Source organism: Leptopilina heterotoma, unplaced genomic scaffold (genome assembly GCF_015476425.1).
Source record: "Leptopilina heterotoma isolate Lh14 unplaced genomic scaffold, ASM1547642v1 Lhet_405, whole genome shotgun sequence".
In the NCBI taxonomy this organism is placed as follows: Eukaryota; Metazoa; Arthropoda; class Insecta; order Hymenoptera; family Figitidae; genus Leptopilina; species Leptopilina heterotoma.
The window spans coordinates 179,791-207,293 of NW_025111068.1; the positions used below are offsets into that span (position 1 = coordinate 179,791).

At 25.2% G+C, this 27,503-nt stretch overlaps 1 protein-coding gene across 2 annotated transcripts in view; it reads left to right on the plus strand.

The window, feature by feature from the left end:
* LOC122506297 (SLIT-ROBO Rho GTPase-activating protein 1-like) overlaps positions 1-27,503 on the plus strand; it is a 66,368-nt gene that overhangs the window by 22,010 nt on the left and 16,855 nt on the right. For both annotated transcript variants that reach the window (XM_043618395.1, XM_043618396.1), the window contains exons 2-5: positions 15,857-16,040; positions 20,522-20,687; positions 20,868-21,092; positions 24,347-24,475. In XM_043618395.1, coding sequence (XP_043474330.1) covers positions 15,857-16,040; positions 20,522-20,687; positions 20,868-21,092; positions 24,347-24,475 — 704 coding nt within the window. The remainder of the gene's footprint in view (positions 1-15,856; positions 16,041-20,521; positions 20,688-20,867; positions 21,093-24,346; positions 24,476-27,503) is intronic.

The following is a 27,503-nucleotide window of genomic DNA, read 5'->3' on the forward strand; positions in this document are numbered from 1 at the left end:
TTAACCTTTGCGATTAGTTTCACTTAAAAACTTATGCTCTAGCTTTACTCTTTTAAAACCAATTTCTCTAGTGGATTACTAAAGAATCAATTTTAGAGGATTTTGTTTAAAATTTCTCTAAATCTGAATTAGTAAAAAGTAATTGATTAATTCAAAGTAGTAAACATTCAGGAAAATATTATTTTATTTAGTATTTAAATATTTTTACTGACTTCAATTAGTGATAATTATTAGTAATTCTCTAATAACTAAATAGTGGGACAGTGGGAGTAATTTATTATTTTGTAAAATTATTATTCTTCATCGTGTTAACCTATTACTACACAGTTTATCATTATTAATTTATATTTTATCATTTATAGGTATACGATTTTTTTTACTTAAATTTATCCTTTACAACAATATTTTTCTTGCAACAATAATGAACCTAAAGTTGTGAACATTCAAGTAGACAAAATTTCTTTATTTCTTCTTCAAATTAAATTTGTATTATAATAATTTTGTGTCACTCTCAAAACCAGTAATTATAAAGTTCTTAATTGTAAAATTTAAATTTTTAATATTAAAAACTTGTCGATGATTAGCAATATATAAGAGGAAGACTCAAATAAAATATCAACTTTTTATACCTACTAAAAAACCAAAAAGATTGTGAATATAAGAATATTCACAATCTTTTTGTTTTCGGTAGAAATAATTTTTTCACTTTTTTATTAATTAAGTTTTGCATTTTTTTATTACACTTTTATATTTTTCCACATACATTTCCTACATGATCCTTTTAAATATTTTAAAAATTGTCAAGTAAAAGTAATCAATAATTTTTGAAACTAGAATCCAATAGACATCAGTGTGGCAAGAACTATACACTATTCCATAAAGGTGTGGTAAACAAGGGTTGAAGAAATTTTTGATTCAGTTCTATTACAATATTTACTAACTAAATAAAAAAACTATTAATTAAAAATTACGAAATTATTAATATTCAATATATTATAAATATCTACATATATTCATTTTAATAAATAATATATGTAAAAAAGCAGGCTGACTTAATTAGATCTACATGTCTACACAATAATGTGGTGAATCTAGTAGCGTTGTCATTAAAAAAAGTCTATATAATAAGGTTTTAAAATCATATATATAAAGTTGTTGCCGCAAACTTTTGAAGTTTTCTGTGAAAACTTGACGTAAACTTTTTATAAAGTTGCGGCCATCATCCATCATGGTAAAAACTTTTCTCGAAAAAGTTTCTTCTTGACTATTAAGAAAGTTATTTCTAAAGTTTGAAATTTATTTATTGGTAATCAAATGTAATGCTCGACAAGGAGCCTCCACTCAAAAGAAACCTTAGAGTGGAAAAATTTTATGTTGTATCCGTACTAAAAATTCTTGTACAAGATCGTATACAAGTTTAGATACAGGAAAATGTACACAGAATTGAAACAAGTTCTTTTATCTGAACTTGTACAAGATCTTGTACAAGAAAATAAGCTGATACAGGAAATTGCACATAATCTTGTACACATTTTTCAAATTTTTAAAAATTGTTTGTATCCAAAATTATAACAATTTCTTGTACATGTTCTCTTACAAGTTCACTTATGCCTATGTGTAGCCAAAAATAAAAACTTTATAGGCTGCGCAGTAGTTTTCTTAAACCTTTACAGCTACGCAGTAGTTTCTAACTATCACAATAGTAAAGAGTCTTATAAATTACAAGTTATTAAAACTTTAAAATTTTCCAATGAAAAAGATTTTACATACGAAATTGTACAAGGTCAAGTCCATTTTCTTGTACCAGTTTATTTTTTGTACATGTTTAGATACAATAACTTGTTTCAATTCTGTGTACTTTTTCCTGTATATCTGAACTTGTATAAGATCTAGTGGAAATTCTTGAACAAGATCTTGTACAGGATCGTGTATAAAATCTTGTTAATAAAAACCACTAATGTTTAAGTCTTCATTGATCCAAAATAATAATCAATAAAACCTTCTTTTGATTTTTTACCATTGAAGATGAACAATAGAGAAATAACAAAATAATTTTGCCTAAATAATCGAATAGCAACAATTTGGTTAGCGCATGTGGTGTGAGTTTCCAGGCTCTTCTTTGTGACGTGACGTTTCTTGTCGTGTGCTGCTGCTACAATCCACATCATGATAAATTTTTTACCTTTAAAAATTTGAGAAGAACTTCATTTAAATGTTTATTTCCTTTAATGCTTATTTGTTTAAAAGAAAATTTTGACTTTTTTAAAATAAATAAGCATATTTAGAAATCTGAACTGTGACATCACATTAAAATCGAATCATTTTTAAAAAATTCTATAGATGCGATATAACAAACATTTTGACACAGGCAAAAATTTCGGAACAAAAGCTGTGAAAATTTAATGAAAAAGAATGGAAGTAATTTAGATAATACAAATTTTTTGATTAATATTTATGTTCGAAATGAGCTAATTTACTTGTATTAATAGATTATTTTGTAAACATACCCAAAATAATACATAAAAATTGAACAAATTTTGAAACTTACCTATGAAATGTCAAATGTCACCACATTTAATTTTAATTACATTTTTCTAAAAATTTGTAAATATTAAAAAATGTATACATATATACTTAATATTATGTACTTTCATATTATATGTGCTGACTTTTTAGTTTTATAATATAAAAATATGGAAAATTTTACCTTTAATGTTGAGTCTTTCATGATTTTCGGTGATTTTAATCATTTATATATATCTTTTCAGGTCCAAAACGGAAAATTATAATTTTGGTCTTAACATTTAAGTTTGACCTTCTCTTACAAATTTTAGCGATGGAGAACGAACTGCTTTGTAGTTTTATTCATATTTAAAAAAATCTGCTTCCAAAATCGAATTCGTTGGTTAAAATGCAAGTAGTTTTATATAACACTGAAGTTGTCCATCTCAATAGTCTTGCAAAAATCTATACTTGCATTTTAACCAACAAACTCGTGTTTTTAAGCATGTTTTTTAAACAAACATAAAACTAAATAGTAGCTCGCTCTCCATCACCAGAATTTAATGGAATGGATAAGAAAGACAAACTTAAACATTATGATCAAATTCGGATTTTTCTGTTTTGCGCCTGAGGAGATGATTAAAATCATCAAAATGAAAGACTCAATATTAAAGGTAAAATTTTTCTTATTTCTATATTATAAAACTAAAAAGTCAACACAAAATATGGAAGTACATTGAAAGTACTTAATATTAAGTAGTAATAAATGTTTTAATATTTACAAACTTTTTAGACAAATGTAATTGAAATGTGGTGACTTTTGACATTTCATAGGTAAGTTTTAAAATTAATTTTTATTTATTATTTTGGGTATGTTTATATAATAATCTATTTATACAATTAAATTAGCTCATTTTTAACAAATATCAATCAAAAAATTTGTATTATCTAAATTATTTCCATGCTTTTTTATTAAATTTTTATAGCTATCAAACTAACCTTTTCTCTGTGCAACTCAACTTAACAATTAATATTCTAAGTTAAATTCAAAAAATTTTTGAAAATAATTCCAGGCTTCACACTCTTCTATTAAAAGCTACTATTTGCTACTTTTTTGAGCCTAATGCTATACTAAAAGCTACTTTTCTGAACAAATAGTCAAATTTAGATTTTTAGTTTTCACATTTCCATTTAAAAACAGTGTTAAAATCTAAAATCGTTAATGAAAAACGACAGTCAATAAGATATTAGGAAATAATTTTACCGGCATTTACTCTATCAATAGTGACTAATTATAAATTGTGTTTAGATTTTCTTGCAAATGATAACCTTTAAATTCCCTGTTTTTCCCGGCTTTGTCCTAATTTTTCCCGGTTTTATTTTCTCATCAAATTTAAATTTATTTATCTACAATTGGTTTCAAAAATTTGTATTAGATTTTTTATGAATAGTTAAATTGTTTTGACGAGTTTCTTTAAATTTTTTGCAAATAATGTTTTTTTTAAAATAATTTTAATTAAAAATTTGAAAAATAATTGAATTAACCTTTAAACTGATATGCCGGTCTGACAGACCGCTATAAAAATTTTCTTTCCTTATAATTTTTTTTAAAGTATAATAACAACTTGAGTTTTTTAGTAGCTTCCCAAGTAGCACGTAATATTGGGAACATTCCAGCAATATGCCACAACATTGAGGCAATATTGGTAATGTTAAGGCAATGTTCCCAATATCGCTGTAATATTACGTGCTACTGGGGTTCATATTTTATAAAAATCTGTTAGTTGACAACTTTTTCAAAAAAATTTTTTTTTTCAAAATCGTTAAATTTTGTATTGTAACATATGTAAAAATAAAAAAAATTGAATCAAAATAATATAAAAATGACTTTTTTATGTTAAAAAGTAAAAAATATTTACAATAGTTGTCTTTAAAAAATTATTAATTATAAATTACTAAAAAATCGTAAAAAAGGGATAGAATGGCGGTCTGACAGACCGGGGTTAGCACTGAGCGTGATTTTTCAGCACGTATCAGTTTAAAGGTTAAACAAAGAATTTTTTCAATTTTTCAAAAAAAAAATCTTGTCTCTTCATAATTATAATTGGAAATTTGATTAATTCAATTTTATTAAAATTTTTGAAAATAATTCAATTGTAGAGAACAATTTAATTATTTATAAAGATAATTGAAATTTCGAGGAGAATTTCAAAAAGTTTTTAAACATAATTGAATTCCTGCGGAGAATTTTATTACTTTTGAAAATCATTGAATTGTTATTTTCGAATTTTATGGAAATTTATGAAAATAATTGAATTCTTGTGAAGAATATTTTTCAAAAATAATATTCAAAAGAATTTAGTAAATCTGAAAAATTATGCTATTTATGAAAATAATTGAAATAATTGAATTCTTTTGGTGAATATAAATGCATTCTTGTTATTTATAGAAATAATTGAACTTTTACAATGAATTTTATTAAAATTCCTGAAAGTAATTTAGTTTTGTCAAAGAATTTTTAAAAATAAAATTATAATTATACGGTGACTAACTTCCCTGGATTATTTTCGAAAAATTTAAATAAAATAATTCTTTAAAAGAAGTAAATTATTTGTAATAGAATATAAAGAAATTTCAATTACATCAAAAATTTTCAATTATTTGTTTATAAAAATTCAATTATCCTGAAATAACAGAATTAAAAAATCAAAATTTTCAAAAAAAAACTGCGAAAATTCAATTTTATTAAAAAATTTGAAGTTTGTATCTTTTTTTAAATTAACTAATAAAAATTTTAATTATTAATCTTGGAATTTAGAAACATGAATACATTAGAATGTGACTCCTTGTAAAATTTAATTATTTATCATTTATTAAATTAAAATACTTTGAAAATTCGATTTTTTAAAAAGTTTTTAATGAAATTCTTTAATTCTTTTTTTTGTCACCGAGGCTACTATTTCCTACTTTTTTTTGTCATCGAGGCTACTATTTTCTACTTTTTTTTGTCGTCGAGGGTACTTTTTTCTACTTTTTTTAAACTCATAATGGAGTGTGAAGCCTGTAATTCTCAAAAATGAATTCTATAGATTAGGTAAAATATAATGGATTGACCCATTGTCTTTAAAAAAAAAACTGGAGTATTTTAGTTGAGCTGGAAAGAAGAACTCGACGAGCGCGCGCAAATACCGGCCAAATAGAAGTGAAAGGCCCAGAGAGGCGCTCACTACTCCCCGACTGGTATTTGCGCGTGCGTTGCCGCGCTTGCCGAGTTCTTCTTCCCGGCTCCTTTTTAAATAAATAAAAATAGTGAATGTAAATGTTTTTAAAATTAACTAACAAATATAAAGTTTAATAAATTGTAACTCTTTCGAAATTAAACTATTTTAGTTGCAATTTTGACTCTTTAATGCTGTTTTTTAAACCAACAAACGCATACACTGAGAGAAATGGATGGCAAAAAGATGATGTTATCCGGTACCATCAAAGATGTTACAAAAGTTTTGTCATGCTACGCACTACAATCAAAGATGTTACTCCGTACAACCTGATTGTATCTGATACAATTAAGATGTTTATGTAAAAGATGGTACCCTGTACAATAATTATGTTACCCCGTAACATATTTTTCTCTCAGTGTATAAATGCATTTGATTGTGACTTTCTAAAATTAAATTATCTTTAAACAATTGAATTAAAATTTTTTACACTCAGAAAAATAATATTGTAATGATAACAAAATAATTTAAATAGGCACTTTTAGATGATATTACAAATATTTGGTTGGCATAACAGAAAAGAAAGTAGCGTTTAAATGTAGCTTTCAAGCACTACTGTTCTAAAGACGGTAATTTACGCCAAAAAGAGAAAGAAGATTGCGGTAAATTACCGGCTCTCGTTTTTTCTTTGAGAATTTATGAGCATTGTTTTAATTATATGTTTTAAAGTGTTTTAATTAAAATATTACTATTTTAAAACATTATTAAGACTGTTCAAGAAATCTGTTCAAATTTATAAGTTTTAATACTAAGCGTAAAATTACAATTTAAATAATTAAGATTGTTAAAAATGTGATATATAAAATATAGATTAGAAGTAAAATTTAATACACGTTACACCGAAAAAATAATTCTTGAAAAGACCGTTTAAACTATAGATTAGAAATTCCGAACCGCTATGTGAATGAAAATTTAATTTTTAACAAAATATTTAAATTAAATAATTTTGCAATCAAAGATAAGGTAAAATATTTTACTTAATCTTATAATTGTTATCTAGACCGTTAGAAACAATGTGATGTGATACATATAATCTTGTCAGGACATAGGAAAAATTATAGTCGATTATATTCACTGCTCTAATTATATAATGAATATTAAATAATGAATTTTCATATATAATACTTCTGCGAATTATTTTTAACCTATATATTATAAAAAACATATTTAAATAAAAAAAGCTCTCCGGTTTCTATTTTACCGAGAATTTTATAACACTAATGTTCACGAACGCAAAGGTTGCGAAAAGCATTGAGTGCTGTAATGCGCATGTGCTGTACTCGTCAATATGGCATTTTTTGTAACCCTCGTTTTCCGTTCTAGACCTGTTGTGCCATGTGCTAACCATATTTCATTTCAGTTTTAATTGATCCATATTTTTAAAAAGATTTATATTTTAAATGTTTTTATGTTCATTGGATAAAATGATATTGTTCATTCTGACATACGAGTATGGTTAGGGCTTTAGTCTGTTTTCAGACTTTATTTTATATTTTAAATTATATATATATATAAAATTGTTACTTAAAAACAATATTATATAATTTTTAATCAGTTATGCAGAATTTTAAATCATTCAAAAATTTATAAGTCAAGGAAAAAGAAAAATCAGTCAGGAAAAAGTCAGTTAATTTTGAAAATGAAATTTTGCGACCACCCTGTGCTTAATCTACTTATATATATAATTTGTTTTACAGATTTCGACATTTTAATGAACAATTTTTTCTTAAGACGAAAGTTAAGTTTTCTTAAAACTTTTGAAAGAGAGAAACAAAATATATCTTAATTATTGAACTCAATTTATGTTTGCTATCTTTTTTCACACTTTAAAAATAGATCATTATACCAAATTTTAATTAACGGCTATTTTAACAAAAAATTAGATTATATTTTCTTAGATAACACACTTATTGCGTACATACTATGTTTAAAAATGCATTGCATATAGAGTTTATTATCAGAACTAAGCAGTAGTGATGTCAGAGATTCAGCTAATTTGGACAGAAAACCATTTTCCTCTATTTGACGCGGAGTCCCTTGGCAACTATGCAGTAAAATAATTTGGCAGCTATTGCAGTTTTTAATAAACTATTTTTTACTCAATTTAAAATTCGTAAACATAGAATACAAGTTACTTTTTAAGAAACTTTTTCTTTTTGATGTAAGATAATCAAAATCTTGATTTTTAAAATCATCTCGTACAGAATTAAGAACCTTCTTAATGTTTTAAATTGCTTCCTCACAGGAAGTTTTGTTTTAGTGAAAATTTTCAATTTAAATTTTTTCTTTGTTTTCACTGATTTTTGACCTCCACAGGAACAGTTTTTTAATTTTTTAATTTCAGAAATAAATATACATATATCTAATGATTTTCTCACTCAGTAAAAAAATGTTGTATTATTATTTAAAAAAAAGATATTTACAATTATTTCCCTATATATATGTATAATGGAAGCCATGTTCCTCGTAGTACTTTAATTCTATTCAATGTAGTGACACACATAAACGTATAAGCTTAAACACATCCTATATAGAATAGTACTTGTTTTTATCTTTTCTTGAGTAAGCAATAAGGTACAATCAATACAAGAACAGAATTTAAAGGGAGACTGAACATTGCATGAAAGTTTAGAACTTTTTTAAAATTCCAATGAATTATTTTAACAAAAAGAGGAAGTTTAAAGAAAATTAAAAGAAGTTCTAAAAAGACAGTTATATTTTAAACATTTAAAAAATTAAAATTTTATGCAATATTTAGTCAACTTTTGCTCCTAACATTGAAAAACTGCGGACATTTAAAGATTTATTTCAAGTTTCATGAGCTTCGGGACATATATAAGTTCCATTCAAATAGGTTAAGTACTTTCCCAAAAAATAAGTTTTTTTACTTTTATTCCCCCCTCCATAACTCCTTAAGGAAGTTTAAAAAAAATCGTCCCAATACGCGATTTAGAATTAGGTTAAAATCAATTCTATATAGGTGGTGGAGAATCGTTTTATGCAATAATTGGAAAGGGCATGTGTCAAAAGTTTTTGAAATGTTTTAAGACCACCGTGATTTATTTGGTTCCCCTGGTTGTCTATGGCTGTTAGGAAACGTAACCGAAAACATAAATAACGCCATTACCAATTTGTATTTATCAAGTAAAATAATATTTTTTTCATGAAATTATTTATCAGAATTAAGATGCTTATATAATTCCTAACATTTGAGAAAAATTCTAGCCCCTTCTTGCCATAATTTGGTCACTTAAAAATCTCCGCGTGGGTTTTATTAAAGTAAATAATTTTTACTCTTTGCAAATACAGAATATAAGGCTGCCGCCGTCCTGACCTTCTCATTTTGTGCTTCAATTGTGAAAACATTTTCGGGGAAATTTTGTCAAATTATAAGAATTTTGCTTCTCCAATAATTATAAATCAACGATCACCGTCATTCTGGACATTTTCTATTCTATACTCTAAGTTATAAAACAACGTAATCTTCGAGGAAGTTTTAATAAAGTAGACTAATTTTATTATTATTATTATTTTATTTTTACTAATTTTATCCTTTTAAGTATAGCAATTTTTTAATAGGTGCTAAAGTGACTTGAGGTTGACATAAAGATAACCGAAAATTTGCGCTCAAAAGATTATAAATTTAAAACTTTTTCTAAACCTCCTCGAACATGACGTTGTTTTCTAACCTAGAGCACAATAGGAAACGGTCAGGATGACGAAGAACGTCCATTTGAACTTGAAAGGGTAAAATTCTCTTAATTTACAAACATTTCCTCTAAGGTGACGTTGTTTTCATACCTATATAGAACACAATATGAAAAAGTTAGATTGATGGCATTTTTAATGTGTTTTTGTAAAAAAATTATTATTTATTTATTAAAACCCATATGGAGATAACAACTTTCCAGTAACAAAATTACCTCAAGAAGGCGTTAGAATATATCCTAACGGTTAGGTATAAACTTTTTAATTCTGATAGCTAATTTCATGAAATAAATATTTTACTTCATGAATATTGGTAATTGCATTATTTATGTTTTCGGTTATATTTATCTACAGTAAGACAACCAGGGTGGCGAATAATGATATCGAGCAATGTCTAGATGAATAATTATTAAATTTGTAATCGTCAGCAAAAAGTGCAGCGCAAGGTTTCAAAACTCAGATGGACTGTGGATGGCTTCCACGAGTGGAATGGGCCAGGGATGGATCGAGGCATTCATTTCTGTTTGGGAAAGTGCTTGGTTCATTTAAATAGAAATATTTAATTGAAAAATTTGGTTGAAGTAAAGAAACGTTTGGTTATAACTATGTATAGCAATGCATTTATTCGGTTGATTCAACAAAAATGTTGTTTAAAATAATTTTTTTTTTAGTGTATTTATATATTTGATGTGAATAAGTTCCCATTGAATTTGATTTTTTTTAATACATAAAGTTATTTGCAACAGTAAAATGTTTCTTTGTGCTTGGTCCTCCCACTTATTAGAAACTAGAATTGAGTTTATTTCCCATGATTTGATGCTGCTGTGCTATAAATAGTTAGGCATACTTTAATTATGAAGTCAAGGTGAATTTAATTTGTTCAAAGTTACTTATGTGAGAAATATTTTCATCATAAAGTTCTATATAAAATATTTCCATTTTTCTTTTTTTAATAAATTTTGCGTTATTTTTATATACAATAATAATAAACTTCATACCGCTTTAAAATATATTTATTTTATTTCTTTCAAAATATTAGTTTCGAAGAATGAAAAAATTCGAACAATATATAAAATAATTTATATTTTTTAAATTATAACTTGTTTTTATTATTATCTGGGAAAAAGCTTATTTCACTTAACCAAACTGTTGAATTAACCCACTTTATTTGCAACGATAAAACAATGGTGTTCATTCAAATGAAAATTTGGTTCATTTTAATAATTAAACAAAGTGGCAATGAAAATTACCACCGCGGGCTCGGTGTCGCTAGTGTTTTACACCAAAAATGGACGAAATGGGTGTACAAATTTAAAAAAATATAAACTTATATTGTGACTTTTCTGTTTTAATTTTAAGTAGTTTTTCAATAAAAAGATAAATAATGACCAACAATCTTAACAAATATTTCTTAAACATTAGAATACTTTAAATATTAACATTTTTTGCAACCTTGTACACCCACAGTAGCCATTTTTTTTAGTTCACGTTATGGTCACTATGTATCGCATTGCAATTTTAAATCCCCAATAACGTTTTGAATTGAGAATATGATATTATAGTTAATAAATATAATTTGATCAACACAAAGCATGAATTTGTTTCATACTAAAAAATAATTTATTTGAATTCAAAAAATTATTTTCTCGTCTCAAAAAATTCATGAGCTAATTTAAAATTTAGTATAATGCAAATTGAGAAAACAGAATTACAATTACAAGTGTCGGTATCGTGAATATATCATGTGCATTATGAGAATTATTATTACTACATTTGTATCGATTGGAAAAATTTATACAATTTTTTTTAACTTTTAGTTATGAAGTGATTGTGGTTTTGAAATAGTTATTGTTTTTAGTGTAACTAAATGATGATAGATAAAATATACCTACTTTGTTATAAATTAATTTATAATATAATACGTACAACAAAATATTTTTTTTACTTACTATATCTATAAAGTTTTTTTCAATGAAGTCGCATTTTAGAGAAAAAAGAAATAGTTTTGTGCTGCTTCCGTTAAACGCGGATCGTCGGCGCCGTCTGCAGAGAATGTCTGAAAATATTTACATGTTCCATATCAGCAAAAATTGCTGTGAGGTCGAGCTCCTTCATTGCTCGAAAACCAAATATGTATCGTGAGATATATAAGTAAGCATATTTTTACGTGTATTATTGTCAATATAAAATTCACAACCTTTCACTGAAAAATTATTTTCGCAGTTCACATATTTAACATAATATAAATTTAATATAAATTTTACACTAATAAATTCATATTGCATAATATTTCAGAAAGGAATTTTCATACATAATATAATTCACGAAGAATGTAATTATTACTGAAATTTTACGAACTACTTTTAATAAGCCACATGTAATATTCAGCTCTACAAACGTATTTTCACAGTTTTTAAAATTAGGGAGCGACTGAGCTGTTATTAAAATATATATATAAAGCAGGAACAGACAGACATTTGGTCTTAGAGAGCTCAACTTTTTTGTCTACAGCAACGTGAAGAAAAACACACGGTTACAATGACGCTCTTCGCAGAGATTCGAATTACACTCTCGCCCAAAAATATCGCATTCATATTTTTAAGAAGCGCACTTACTTGTTTGTTAGCTAAAAAATTAGCTTTTTACGAAAAATTTTTTTTGTATTAAAAATTTTATTACTAGAGGAATGTCTCCATATAGGTAGACCCGCTCCATGAGTAAACCACTTTTCTGATTTTTATGAAACCAAAGACATAATGTTCAAATATCTATTTTAATAAATAGATATATAACACAACAAAAACATTAATATGATTCCGAAGTGTATATACTCATTTTTGCCTTTATAATAACCACATGAAAAAAATTGTGTTCGAAATTGAAAATAATTTTAATACAGTTGAACCTCGGTTATCAGAGCTAATGTGGACCAGACACTAGACCAGGCAAAGGCCTTAAAAATGTAGGTTGGCTGCAAGAGTTTTTGAGTTTTTGGTTGGCATTACTATTTATATAAAGTTGGGCTGACTTTTGAGATAAGTAATTGTCGGGTCAACCATCGTCGCCAATGGTTGGCGAACCATTATCATTTTGCTAGTTGCAACCATTGCCACGTTAAGTTGGACACAAATATTTTAAAATACATGAAGAATTATTCTGTGTAAAAAGAATACAAAAGTGCTTAAACAGTTGATTAGTTAAAATATTTTAAAGAGAAATTTCTTGGTTGAATTTATAAATATAGGTTCATATTTTCCTGTAAGTATACATATTGTATATTAAACAAGCCTGCTTTCAGAGACTACAAAGGAAATGAAGTTTAGTAGAGCATGGCAAGGAAAATAAGAAATAAAATTTTGCTTTTTTATATTTTACGTTACCATCAGAAAAACATGTGACTCCACCCTTTTTCTATAAAAAAACATCATAAAACGTCGAACTATAAACTTAAGGGACTTAGTGTAACTTCGTTATGTGAATACTGAGAAAAATATATGTTATTAAATCAACAATATTTTTCCCTTATAAATGATGACACTTTTTTACACAAAGAAAAAGAAATAGGGACTCTTACAAAAGTCCAATTTTCTTTTCATTTCAAATTTTGGTATCGTTTTTTAGAATTAGACCACGAATTTAATTTAATTCTGATTGAGAATCAAACATGAATCTACATGAGAAAAACGTGAATATGATCATTCTGAGCCAGAAAAAAAATGGAAGTAATATCTGCGTTTGATTCATATGAATATAATAAACGTCCAATTTAAGTCCTTTTGGTTTTTTGCGGAATGAAACAAAAATCAAAAGTGTAGTCATGATGCTATGTATTGATTCGGATAAAATAGAATTCATAACATACAATATAGTATAAAACTTAAATGTAATTAAACATAATCATTTAAACAAATTCTCTTGTATGGAATTTTATACCACTTCTTATAATTAATAGTTTTAGATTAGATTATAGATTCCCAGGTTGGGTCCCGTTGTCGAAATAATGTCGATCGACGTTAGATGCCAACATACTGATGTCGAATCGACGTTGGCATTCAGTACCAATTTGGTGTCGGAAGCAGGACGAAATGTAAAATTACACCCTACAGATTTTTAATGTTCTTCCAACATCGATAGTATGTCTGAGTTTACCACAATTCGACACTCTTCCGACATTAAAACGATACGGGAAACAGACAATATTATAAATCCGAAGTCAAATCGAACACTACTTCAACATCGAACCCAAATAGATTTAATTAAATAACGTAGTTCATTAAAGTACGATAAATTTTCAATTTTTGTATCCTCCATATTGGTTGCGTCGTTTTGAATTGTTATATAGATTTACTTCATATTTGTAATAAGCGACCCCATAAATTATTTGATACGAAATAGTGTAAAATTTTATTTTAGTATATTTGATTAAATACAATTATATTCAGTAAAAGACTCATGTACATATTCATGAATTTTCAACCATTATTTTAAGACTTTTGATAAATACAATTGGTAAATACAAAAATGTTCATTCTTAATAGTCTAGCATCACTTTTTAAATTGAATTGTGGATTTTGCCTTGCTCTTTCCAAAATAGACTACAACGTAACCCATAAGCAAGACATCTGAATGCTAATCAAATGAATGTGTGTTGCATCAGGATTGTGCTCTAATCAATTCAGAAAAGGGCTTCAAGTTGATTCAAAAATAGACTAGAATTAAAAAATACAGCTATGCGAGATTTTCTCTCAAAACACGGTCTGTTTGCTTCATTATAAACACAAAATTCACATAACATTCATGTACATTGAAGTAAAAATTTTTAGTTTTATATTTGAATAAATATTTTATGGAGTTTTAGAAATATTTTACGATTTTGGTAGAAATTTTTCCAAGAAAAAGTCGACGAGTTTTTAGAGATTTAGTAGTGGAGAAAGGTCGCTGAATGTACGATGTGTATGACAATTGAATTATTATTAATAATAATTTGCATGACTCAATTATTATTTGAATTAATTGAATAATTAGTTCTTCTGAACATCTGATAAATTAAATAATAAAAAATGGGAAGTAAAAATGAAGTTATGAAATTAATAATGAGAGGGATTGTCAAAAGGCGAGTGGATGGGGTCGCATTAATATTTTCTAACTGACAAACAACCAAAATGTCCTTTAACAGGACAATATGGCTGTTTTCGGCATTCACCCCGAAATTAACTCCGGGTTAGTGGTGACTGGTTAGATCCAACAGAATGTTATGGATGATTGGATAATCGTTAACTCGGGGCTAACCCTGGGTGAGTGTCGAAAACAGCCCTTATCGACAACCTGACATGTAACAGAATTGTTATTTAACAAATCTGACATATAAGAGAATTGACCATCTGAATATTAAACATAAATATGTTTAATGTTGAGATGGTCAATTCTCTTGTATGTATATATTCTCTCTTCTTTTATGAAAGGAAACGATAAAACAAATGACACCTATTAGAACAACATACATCACTACACAACCAATTATTAAACAGCACCGAAACTTGCATCAATGTTGACAACATTTCCTTAAAGATATATGATATAACTCTGTTCAATAAGATCCTTATAAGGAAGCACTTAAAATAAACGTTAATAAGGTAGTACCATTTGGCCGCGGTTTTTTCTTTTAATTTGAAAAATCCCCTTTACTTAATATTACAGGAAAAAGTCACTAACACATTGAATTTCCTCCTATTTATACATGTTCCATTGAACCTAAAAGTATTTTATTGTTGATAAAGTTTTTTATGACTGTGTTTTATCCACATGGCTGCTCTATTGGTATGAACAAAAATAAATCGTTGTAATGATGAGGGAATAGTGATTATTTTAATTTGAACAGGAAGGAAGTTACTACAGCAGTGGCGCTGCATATCAATTTGCATCTATCTTCTGTTTTCTCTGTCTTCTTCATGTTATGTTACTCTCTGTTGGAATTATTTATTTGTGTACATCACTGAATTCAATTACAACCTTTTAACTCTCTGCAATTCAACTAACTTCAACTTATATGACAGGAACAGAAAAGTTATTCAAAGCTTTTGAGTCAAATCCTTGAGCCATGAATGCCTCTTGTAAAATAATGATAAATGTTTTTCTTTCATTAGACTAAAAAATCAAAGATTTACAAAAAATTAAGTTGAAAACTGAGTCTCTGTCCTTTGCAAAATATTAAATGAATTTGATCTAGAAAAAATTTATTGCTAACTCTCTTATTATCCCAGTACTGATACTTTTTTTTGTAATTATTATTAAATTATTTTTTAAAACTGTAATAAAAACTGAATCTCTTACAAAAATATTTACGCATATAAATTTTATTTCTTTTGCAGACATAAGGTTGCAGTTGAACGAGCAGTTGAAATGTTTGGACGTTCGAATGGAGGCACAGGTTGCATTGGTGGCGGAACTGCAGGACTTCTTTAGGAGAAGGGCTGAGTTGGAACTTGATTATAGTAAATCGTTAGAAAAAATGGCCAGGAGTATACAGCTGAGGCATAAGGAACAAAAACAGAAGTAGGTTTACGAAACATGAGCAAAGAATTTTAAAGAAAATAACTTTCAAAATTAATATTGAATGATTTATAAAACGTTTTCTTAAAGTGTTTTTATGATTACAGTATGGCCCATACTAGTACTAGAATAATTCTAGGACTTTCTTATATTTTCTAATAAAAAGTATATGCAACAGCCTTGTATTTTGTGTCCTATCCAAAAGTCAAGCACTGTCAAGGAAGGATTCACGTACTTTTTTCCGTGTATCGACAACACAGGTGTCCCAATACAGAAACCTGCTCTTTCTGAAAAATATTCTCGAAATTAATTAATAATTAATTAATTTGATAATTTTGAAATTATTAATTAATTTCGAGAATATTTTTCAGAAAGAGCAGGTTTCTGTATTAGGATTGTATTAATTGTAAAATTATTCAAGAACTGCAATAACTTCATTTTTAAATAAATATTTAATCATTATAATTTTTCCATACGAAGTATGATTTTCAAAAATTCAAAATTCAAAATTTTTGAAATTCAATAACTGATAAAAATATTATTGTAAAACATGAAGAAATTAATCATTTCATTCATGTTTTATAATAATTAAAGATAACCAAGTGATTAAAGCATTATTTTAATTTATTATTAAATAAAAATTTTTTTTTTATTAAATTAAATTTATTATAAGAATATTATTACTGTAACTATACTTGAAAATTATTTTCATCATTTAATTCAATAATTATTTTCTACAATGTTGAAATAAAATTCTTCTTTAAATCAATTATTATTTTTAATAATTTTTGAAAAAGTTCTTTTTAAGAATTTTCAAATCCATTTGTTTACAATTCAATTTTACGTGAAATTTCGATTATTCTGAAATTATTCAATTAAATACACATTGGAAAATAAAAATTTGAAATAATTTTAAAAAATTTCGATTAAGCTTTTTGAAGAAAATTAGTTCCATAGAATTTTTAATTTAACTGTATGAAAAATTAAGATTTTCAAAGATTTTAATTTGAAACCTTTACAAAATTCAATTATTTCTAAAAATTGCAATTATTAGTAGTACCTAACTTCTCAAAAATTCAACTATTATCTAAAACGTTAACTGAAATTAATTTTTTAAATCAATTTTTATTAGAAAATTCTTCGGGAATTAAATTATTTAAATATAAACATATAGATAATTTATTGAATAATTGAATGTTTTTTAAAATTGAAATATTATAGAGAATTTTTTCAACAAATTTTTGAATAATTAAATTTATTATTTAGGAAAATAATTGAATTACTTGCGAAGAATTTTATGCAAAATTTTAAAACATTTGATTTTTTTGAAAAATCGAATTTTAATTTTTTGACTTTTTTGAAGGTTTGACTAGCATCAGCGCGTTTATCCGCGCGTCGTGCGAGTTCTTGAATTGGGAGGCTCAATTATTGAATCTTCGTGTAGAATTTTATGAAAATTTTTGTTTAGGGGAGAGTGGGGCAAACCGGACCCCCTAACGGTTTTTTGACTCTTGTGACTAAACGAATCAACCGATTTCATTTTTCGATGGCTTGTTTGAAAGATCATTTAATTGCGCAACTTTTTTCCAGAGACACCTATACTTTATCTTTTATTGTTTAGTTGCTGTGTTAACTTTAAAAAATTTTGCAAACGGTCCGGTTTGCCCCACCCCCTGGGGTAAACCGGACCCCCCATGGGCAAACCGGACCGTTTGGTTTTTTATTTATAATATTGCATTTACATAATCTACAATAATAAAAAACATAAAGAATCATGTAAACAATGGTTGTAGTAATGAAAATAATAATACGGGATTGAATTTTAATTAAATAAATATTTTTTTTAATAAAAAAATAAAAATGTTTGTCATTATCAGAGAAACAATATTAAAGGGTCCAATTCTCATTGGAAGACAATTATTTTTCATTGTAAGTAAATATTTTAATGAAAGAAACATTTTATTTAAAAATAATTTTTATGAAACTTTAATTTAATGGAAATATCCTATGGCCGGTTTGCCCCACCGAAAACGGTCCGGTTTGCCCCACAGGCCCATTTTGAGAATAAATGTTTGTCAAAAAGAAACGCTTTGCAAATTCATCAAAGTTTTTGGTGGTAAATATTCCTGAGGTGTGTACCTTCAAAACCTAAGACCTAATATTTGGAAACATTACACGATTTCCTCAGAATTTCCTTAAGAAAAAATTCGTAAAAGTGTAGAAAAAAACTAAAAAAAAACTTTTGCTCCCTTCGTCGCACAAACGCAAGCTAAAACTGTCAGATTGAAAAAATAAGGTATACTAAACATGGTTGTTTTAAATTTGTAAACAACACTTTTTCCAATTTCGCCATTTCGGAAATATTGAGGGGGGTCCGGTTTACCCACCGGTCCGGTTTGCCCCACTCTCCCCTAATAATTTAATTGTTTTGGGAAATTTCAATAAAAAAGTAGAATATTGAAAATCATTGAATTAAAAAAAATTTTTGAAAATAATTGAATTCTTTTGATGAATACTATTATTTATGAAAATAATTGAATTTTACAATGAATTTTATTAAAATTTCTGGAAATAATTGAATTTTCTCGAAGAATTTTGATATTTATTTAATAAAGATAATTGAAATGTTGACAATTTTTTATAGATTTTTTGAAAATAATTGAATTTTACAATGAATTTTATTAAAATTTCTGGAAATAATTGAATTTTCTCGAAGAATTTTGATATTTATTTAATAAAGATAATTGAAATGTTGACAATTTTTTATAGATTTTTTGAAAATAATTGAATTTTACAATGAATTTTATTAAAATTTCTGGAAATAATTGAATTTTCTCGAAGAATTTTGATATTTATTTAATAAAGATAATTGAAATGTTGACAATTTTTTATAGATTTTTTGAAAATAATTGAATTTCAAAGAATTTTATTAATTTTGAAAATAAATGAATTTTTGAAAAATATAAATAAAAATCAACAAATGTTAAAAGAATTTTAATTATAAATATGACCATGATTTCTCCGAAATGTTAATAAGTCTGAAAAAGTAAATTTTTATAAATTTTTATTCACTTTGTTCTAAGATAACTGAATCTTAAAAGATTATGATAAAACAATTCTAAGAATTAAATTTGAAAAATATGTAATGTTTCGAAAATAATTAAATTTCTTAAAAGAATTTTTTCATAATTTAAATAAACTAATTAATTTTTTGATGAATTTTAATTAAAAATTTTGAATATGATTTCTTTCTCCAAAATGTTAAAAATAATTCTAAAATGTTATTATTTTTTGTATGTATTTGAATTTTCGGAAATATGTAATTAAAAATATTGAAAGTATAAAGTATATAAAGTATCAATTATTTTCAAAAGTATAATAAAATTCTTCACAGAAATTCAATTATATTCAAATCTTTATAAATAATAAAATTCTTCTCCAAAATTCTATTATTTTCAAAAATTTTAATTATTTTCAAAAATGTTCCTCATTTCAATGTTTTTCAATATCTACTATTTTAATAAAATTTTTCCAAAAGAATCTAATTATTTAAAATTTTTTTAATTATTTTCATAAAATAATAAACATTTTACAGGAATTCAATTATTTACAAATTTTTTATAAATTTCTTCGCAATAATTCAGTTTTTTTTTATTTTCATAAATAATAAAATTTTTACTGGGTTTCAATTGAGGGGCTGCATACTATAAGGGAATACGCGCCATTTACTTATAACATTTTCGTATATAATAAATTTCTTTTTAGGAATTCAATTATTTTCATAAATAATAAGAATAATAAAAGAGTTTCAATTATTTTTAATACAATTTTTATTTATTTAAGTGGTAAAAATTAATTTAAATCGAATTCCTCGAAAAATGTAATTATTCTTAAAAATTTGTTGGTAAAATTCTTTATGAGAATTTAAGAAACATTCAATAATTCAATACATTATTTATTTTTGTATTTAAATAATTGAATTCTAATAAAAATGTATTTAAAAGTTAATTTCAGTTAAAATTTTAGATAATAATTGAGTACTTAAAGCAATATAGCTGGAATTTTGATAAATCCTAATTGAATTTTGAAATTAATTTTTTTTTTTTGAAATATGTTAATTGAATGTTTTTATATTATTTGAAGTTTTTATTTTCTAATATATATTTAATTGAAGAATTTACGAATAATTGAAATGTCGTAAAATTGATTTGAAGAAGAATTTTAGTTAAAAATTGTTAAAAATAATAACTGTTTGATAATGATTTTATCTCTTGGTTATTTTTAATTATTATAAAACATGAAGAAATCGATCACTCCGAGTCGAAGACTCGGAGTTATCGATTTCTTCATGTTTTACACTTATAAAAAATTTAATTTGTTTTTAAAAGATGAAATATTGACAAATTAATATATTCTATACAAGTATAAAAAAATGATAATTATTAAAATGTTGACGGTTTCTGAACAACACATTATTGTTTCAGGCGCGAGCAGTGGCCCCTTTTTTCTAGTTACGCGTGCTGGCAACAACTTGTCAACGAAACCAAATCTCTGAGTAGAGATCACGCTGCCCTCTCCGAAGTGTACAGTACGCATCTAGTGGGAAGATTAAATCAAGTAATGGAGGACGTTCAGCGCATTTACAAGCGAGTAAGCATCCTGATCATGGCAAAATATTCGTGGCAAACAGTTTTATGAAATTCAACTGACATTTTCTATTTGAATTCTCTCATACCTTAAGCAAAAAATATTTAAATAATCTATCGTAAACAATTGTTACTTTAAAATGCAAAGAAATATTAAAAGTTTCTTGACCTTTCTTTACTTCAGTGTCGAGAGATTGGTTATGAAACACATGAAGAAATTTTGCGAGTTTTGCATGAGCTGCATACGACTATGAAGACATACCAAGCTTATCAGGCAGAATCGAGGCAAGCAGAAACCAAGCTGCGTGTTGCAGAACAGCAAAGAAATAAATTAGAAGTGGCAAATGCGCCCCCTGAAAAACTCGTTCGTAGCAAAAAGTACAAACTTATTGAGAAGGAAGTCAACAAGGTACGTCAAGTCTACATTTACCAACAGGAAAACATATTTCACTACTAACATTTTCAGTTTAATTTTGTTTAACTATTTTGTGCTTCATTTTTTTTCCTCTTCTTTAAAAGTGAATATTTATTAGATTATTTATAAATTCATATTTTTAAGCTCTTAAATAGAGTTGATATTTTAAGGTATTGAAATGCATTATAAATAAATTACAAGTTTTGATGCGTCAACTGATCCTGCGCACCCTTTGCAATCGATTTGCCGTCAATTAATGAAATTAGAGACGTTTTATGCATGTACCCTCACCACTTGTTTCACTCTATATTTTTTGGGGTTCTGAGTCATCAACTCCAAACATGATTTTTCCTCTTGATAATATTACGATTACAATAATTCACGATTTCATAGAGATTAAAAATTGTGTTTTAAAATCAAATTTATGTGTGACAACGAATCCGATATCCGTATTTTATTTCAGTAATAGAGACTCGAATCAAAAAATATGAATTAAAAATTCATATTTTTCGATTTATTTTAATAAAATGAAATAATAAAATTTAATAAAATAAATATATATCAAGTTTAATAAAAATAATCGACTTTTCTTCCACATATTACAAGAAAAAACAACTTCTTTGGTATATAAATGTAAAATGCAACTTATTTCGATTTTCATAGTGAGTAAAACAATTATAGTAAAATCTTTAACTGCAAAGTGGCTATCACGTTTTTTGCAAGTGTTTTAGAGCAAAAACAGGCTATAAAAAGTGAAATTATATCAATTTAAACAAATTAGTTTTTAATATTTTTTTAAAAAAATTAAAAATCAAATTTTTTTTAAAATAGTAGAATTTTTTAATGTAGGATAAAGTACCAGTTACGGTGCGATTCAGGTTTAGCCGCCTAGCCTTTGAAATAGAAAATTCGACAATTATAATGAAAGAAGTAAATTCACAGCGCTAAGCAATTTTTGTTCTTAAATAATTAAATTAATAATAGTTTAAATGTGTTTCTTTACGTACAATTGCACTAGTAGTCGGACACTTAAGAATACGATCTTATATTATGCTTTTTTTCTTGAAATAACAAGTAGCTACTTGTTTTTTAACCGCATTATCGATTAAAGGAGTTTTTCAAGATTAAAAACCATATAAATTTGTTACAAATACTCAAGTATTTAATAAAATACAAGCATTTTAATGAAAAATAACGAAAGCTTTAGTAGTCGGACACTTTTTTCCCTTTTTTCTATAGTCGGACATCTGTCACATATTTTGGATTTATGAAGTATAAAAAAGATAATTTTTTAATAGCTTCCTGATGGAAAATTGAATTAAAGCTTATTAGAAGCTAATAATATGTGGACGTCCACATGAAAAGGGCCCATTTTGGCACTATTGGAGTTATCTATATGGGCGTAATCCTGGCAAAATTTGGAAAATTTTGAGTGGTCTTAGAACTTTTTTGGTTAAAAATTCGCTGAGTTACGGAATTTCAAAGTTTAGAACGCCACAAACCTCATTTCGAGAAAAACGGAATTAAAGATTGCAAAACCAACTAATTGTTGTATCTCTGGTTCTTCTTGGAAGTTATTCAGATAAGAATTGTTTCCAGTTCAGGGCACCTTGAAGATAAAAAACCAACAGGTTTTAAATTTTTAAAAACATCCCCCCCCCCCTCTTAATTTTGAAAATACGAAAAACCTACAATATGGGCCCTTTTCTAAAAAGGACAGTTTTTCTATTAAAAAACCATTTTTTTATAAGGTACAATTTTATTGTGTCATTTGCAAAAAAAAGAATAGATATTAAACTTATTTAAAATTTTTTGACAGTCTCTATTATGAAAAAATTGACGCAATATCCAAATTTTCATTTCGACAATTACGAAAAAAAAGACTCTAACATCAATATCTCTGGTTCTTCTGGAAAGTTATTCAGATAAGAATTGTTTACAGTCCAGGACACCTTAAAGATGAAAAATCAAGAGGTTTTAAATTTTTCCACACCTCCATTTTTAAAATACGGATTACTTTTGCAAATGACCGACAAAATGGGCCCTTTTCATTTTTCTAAAGAACCAATGAAATCAAACAATTAAATTATCGATAAATTAACGAAAACCGCATGATTTGACTTGTCAAAACAATCCTATAAGTTTTAATATTTATTATTAATTGTCAACAAAACTTTGTGCTAGTCATTGCGCTACTCGAAAATGGTTACATCTATAGTCGGACACCATGATTTTTAAAATATTAAATAAAATATTTGTTTAATTATTTTGCAAAATAACACTATGAAAATAGTATATACTTTAAAGTAATTATCACAATGCATTATTAGGTATTTATTTGACAAAAAACACGAAAGTGTCCGACTACTAGTACTGTCCGACTATACCCGCACTTATCCTATATTTAAATGAGAAATTTTCGAATTGCGAAATAACTTTTTCAAAATTATTAAAAATAATTAATTGATTTAGAGAAGAATTTTAGTTAAAAATAGAATTCTATAAAATATTAATATATTAAAAGAATTAAAAAAGAAATTACTAGAAATAATTGAAAATCAAAAGATACCTTATCAAAATTGAAATTTTTAAAACCTTTTGAATAATTTTAATTTAAAATTCCAAAAAAGGAAAATCAGGTTTTTGAGAAATTTTAATTCAAATTGTTATGAAATTAATTGGATGTTTAAAAAATATTGAAAATTTTCGAATTATCAAAATTTTTCTAAAATAATAAATAATAATAAATAATACAAAATAATTGATTGAGAGAAGTATTTTAGTTGCAAAAAAATATGGAACAATTATTTCAAAACAATTGAATTTTATAAAAACTTGGAATTTATTATCGATCCAAAGTCCGTAAAACTTAAATAAAAATTAGGTACTTTAAAAAAATGTTACTTTATTATTTATCAAATAAAAAGAAAATTATAATCCACTATAATATGACTAGATTTATCACTTTCGAGCTGAAGCACGAAATTAAAATTAAATTTTTTTACATTATTCTGTTTATATTTAAAAATAAAATGTTAATTTAAATTTTAATTTAGAAAAAAAGTTTAATATTAAGAATGATCTGTGCACGATTAAAATTTACAATCTGGTCAGAGTTTTGCTTCATATGATCATTAAAAAAGACATTTTAACTGAATCAACAGAATACATATATATAAACATAAATGAAATGTTTGATTAATGGCTTTAAAATTACAAGATATTTGAATCGTTTGATCTTTTTTCAGAGAAAGAGCAAGTACACTGAAGCAAAGTTGAAGGCACTGAAGGCCAGAAACGAGTACATTCTCTGTCTTGAAGCTTCCAATACGACGATACACAAGTACTTTGTCGACGATCTGTCCGACCTCATCGATGTAAGTGCTTTCTTTATACTTTTCCTTCTTCACAGCCAACATTCCCGATTTCCAATCTAGAATAAGCATCCTGACAAACTAATTTTATCTAAAAAATAAATTTTCTATCCTATATTAATAAAGGAAGTATTTTTAAAATATTGACATTTCGATATCCTATCAACATTCTCGAATGCATTAAGTTTTAATATAAAAAAAACTGTAGAGTTTCATTTCTTTTCATTTAATTGAAAAAGAAAATAATTTTTTAACTAAACGTTATAAAGAATCAATTCGCGTATCGCTATTTCTAAAAGCCGTTATCTTAAGTTCTAATAATCCACGCTTGCTTTACAAAGAAGAATTTATTTGGTATACCGTGAGAAAACACAGAGCGCACGAAACGAGAATAATTTCATTACTCTCCGTAATAAAATACATCCGCGACAAACTACGCAATTTCAAATATAATAATTACAGGCTTCGCACTCATCTACTAAAACCTACTATTTACTATACTTTTTTTAGTTATGCTACTATTTGGGTGCTTTTTTAGATTTTAGCCACTAAAAGCTACTATATCTGTTATTTTTTCAAATTTCCACTATACTATAAATTCGCTAATACTAGAAATAAAAAAACAATTCTCAAAAATTATAATCAAATTCTTTAAAACGATTCAATTATTTTCAAAAAATATTCAAAATTCATTTATTTTCAATATCTAGTATTTTCATAAAATTTCGCAAAATAATTCAATTATTTAAAAAAAATTGATAAAATTCATCCGAAATTAAATTATTTTCATAAATAATAAAATTTCCACAGGAATTCAAGTAATTTAAAATAGCATTTTCTAAAAAATTTCGAAAAAATCAATTATTTAACAAAATTTGTATACAATTCTTCACAATAATTCAATTATTTTCTCTAATAAAAACATTTTTTATAGAAATTCAATTTTTTAGAAAAATTTTTGAGCAAATTCTAAGCAAGAATTCAATTATTTTCATAAATAATAAAACTCATCGAAGAATTTCAATTATTTTTAATACTATATTTAAAATTAATTAATAAAAAAATTCAATTATTTTCACAAATAAAGTTTTCCACAAGAATTCAATTATTTCAAATAAAATTTTCATAATATTTATTATATTTCGAAAAAATTAATTATTTAAAACAATGTTTATAAAATTCTTATAAAGAATTCAGTTATTTTCGAAAATAACGAAAATTTTCACAGAAATTAAATTCTTTTTTAACATTTTAATAAAATTTATCGCAATAATTCAATTATTTTCATTAATAATGAAGTTCTTCTCAGGAATTCAATTATTTTTGAAAATTTTATTAAAATTGTTATCAACTATTCAATTATTTTTATATATAATAAAATTCATCACGGGATTTTAATTATTTTTTAATACAGTTTTACAGGAATTGCTCAAAAAATGTAACTTAAAAATTTAATTTCAATTCCTCGAAAAAATCAATTATGTAAAAAAATATTTTTTTCAAAATTCTTTGGAAGAATTCAATTATTTACAAAAATATTAGAATTTTTCACAGGAGTTTAATTATTTTCAAATATTTTAATAAAATTGTTCGAAAGAAATCAATTATTTTTAATACAATTTTAATTAAATTTTTTTGAAATAATTCAATAATTGTTCTTTAAGATTTTAATAAAACTCTTCCAAAGAATTCAATTATTTACATAAATAATTCTTGGAAGGAATTTAATTATGTAGATAAATAACAAAATTATTCCCGAAAATTCAATTATTTTCAGGCATTATAATAAAATTCTTTGAAATATTCAATATTATTTTCATTAATAATAATAAAACTCATGGAAGAATATAAATTATTTTTAAATACTATTTCTAATTAATTATTCGAAAAATTCAATTATTTTCTCAAATAAAATTCTGATGAAGAATGCAATTATTTTAATGAATAACAAAATTTGTCACAAAAATACAATTCTTTTTAAACATTTTAATAACATATTTCGCAATAATTCAATTATTTTCATAAATAACAGCATTCATGACAAGAATTCAATTATTTTTAAAAGTAATAAATTTTCGTCTTGGAAATTCAATTATTTTCAAAAAAATTTAATAAAATGACACACAGACATTCAATTATATTCTCAAAAATTTTAATAGAATTCTTTGTAAAATTTAATTATTTTTAAATACTTTTCGCAATTCAATGATTTTTATTATCTACTATTTTTATAAAATTTCCAAACAGAATTCATTTATTTAAAAATTTTTTTGTAAAAATCTTCTTTAGAATTCAATTCTTTTCCTGAATAATAAAAATTTCTCAGGAATTCAATTATTTAAATTGGAATTTGCATAAAATTAGTCGAAATAAATAAATAATTTAAAATTTTTTATATAATTCTTTGCAAGAATTAAATTGTGTTTATAAATATTTAGATTTTTTCATGAATAATAAAATTCGTTGCAGGAATTTAATTTATTAGCAGGATAAGAAAGAAGTAAATATTTTTGATGACAATTAGGAAAAAGTCAGGAAAATAAAAAATATGGAATGGAATTCTTGTCAGTTTTGTGAAAAGTCTAAAAAGAGTTTTTTTGGTCGTCAAGTTTAATTTTTCGATAGCTACTTTTTTTAGTTTGAAAGATACTTTTTTAAAATTAATTATCGAGTGCAAAGTCTGTAATTATTTTTGGCGAAAAAAAGTTAATTTATTGTCTAATTTTTCTAAAACGTATCAAAAATACCTATATATTATAATTTATAAAAATAAATTTTCAATCCACTTTCACTTGCAATTGTGGAGCTGTAAAAGTATTTAAAAATTAAAATTTTATAAATTTTTATGAAAAATGTTTACTCTTTGAAATTCTTGTGTAACCTAACAAAAATATTGACAAAAACAAAGCATTTTAACATAATCGTTAAAAAATTATACTAGTTTTTTTATAATTTATCACTAGCAGTTAGTAGGAGTAATTTCTCTAAAAAAATTGTTATTTTCGCTAAAAAAATATTATTATTTATTATT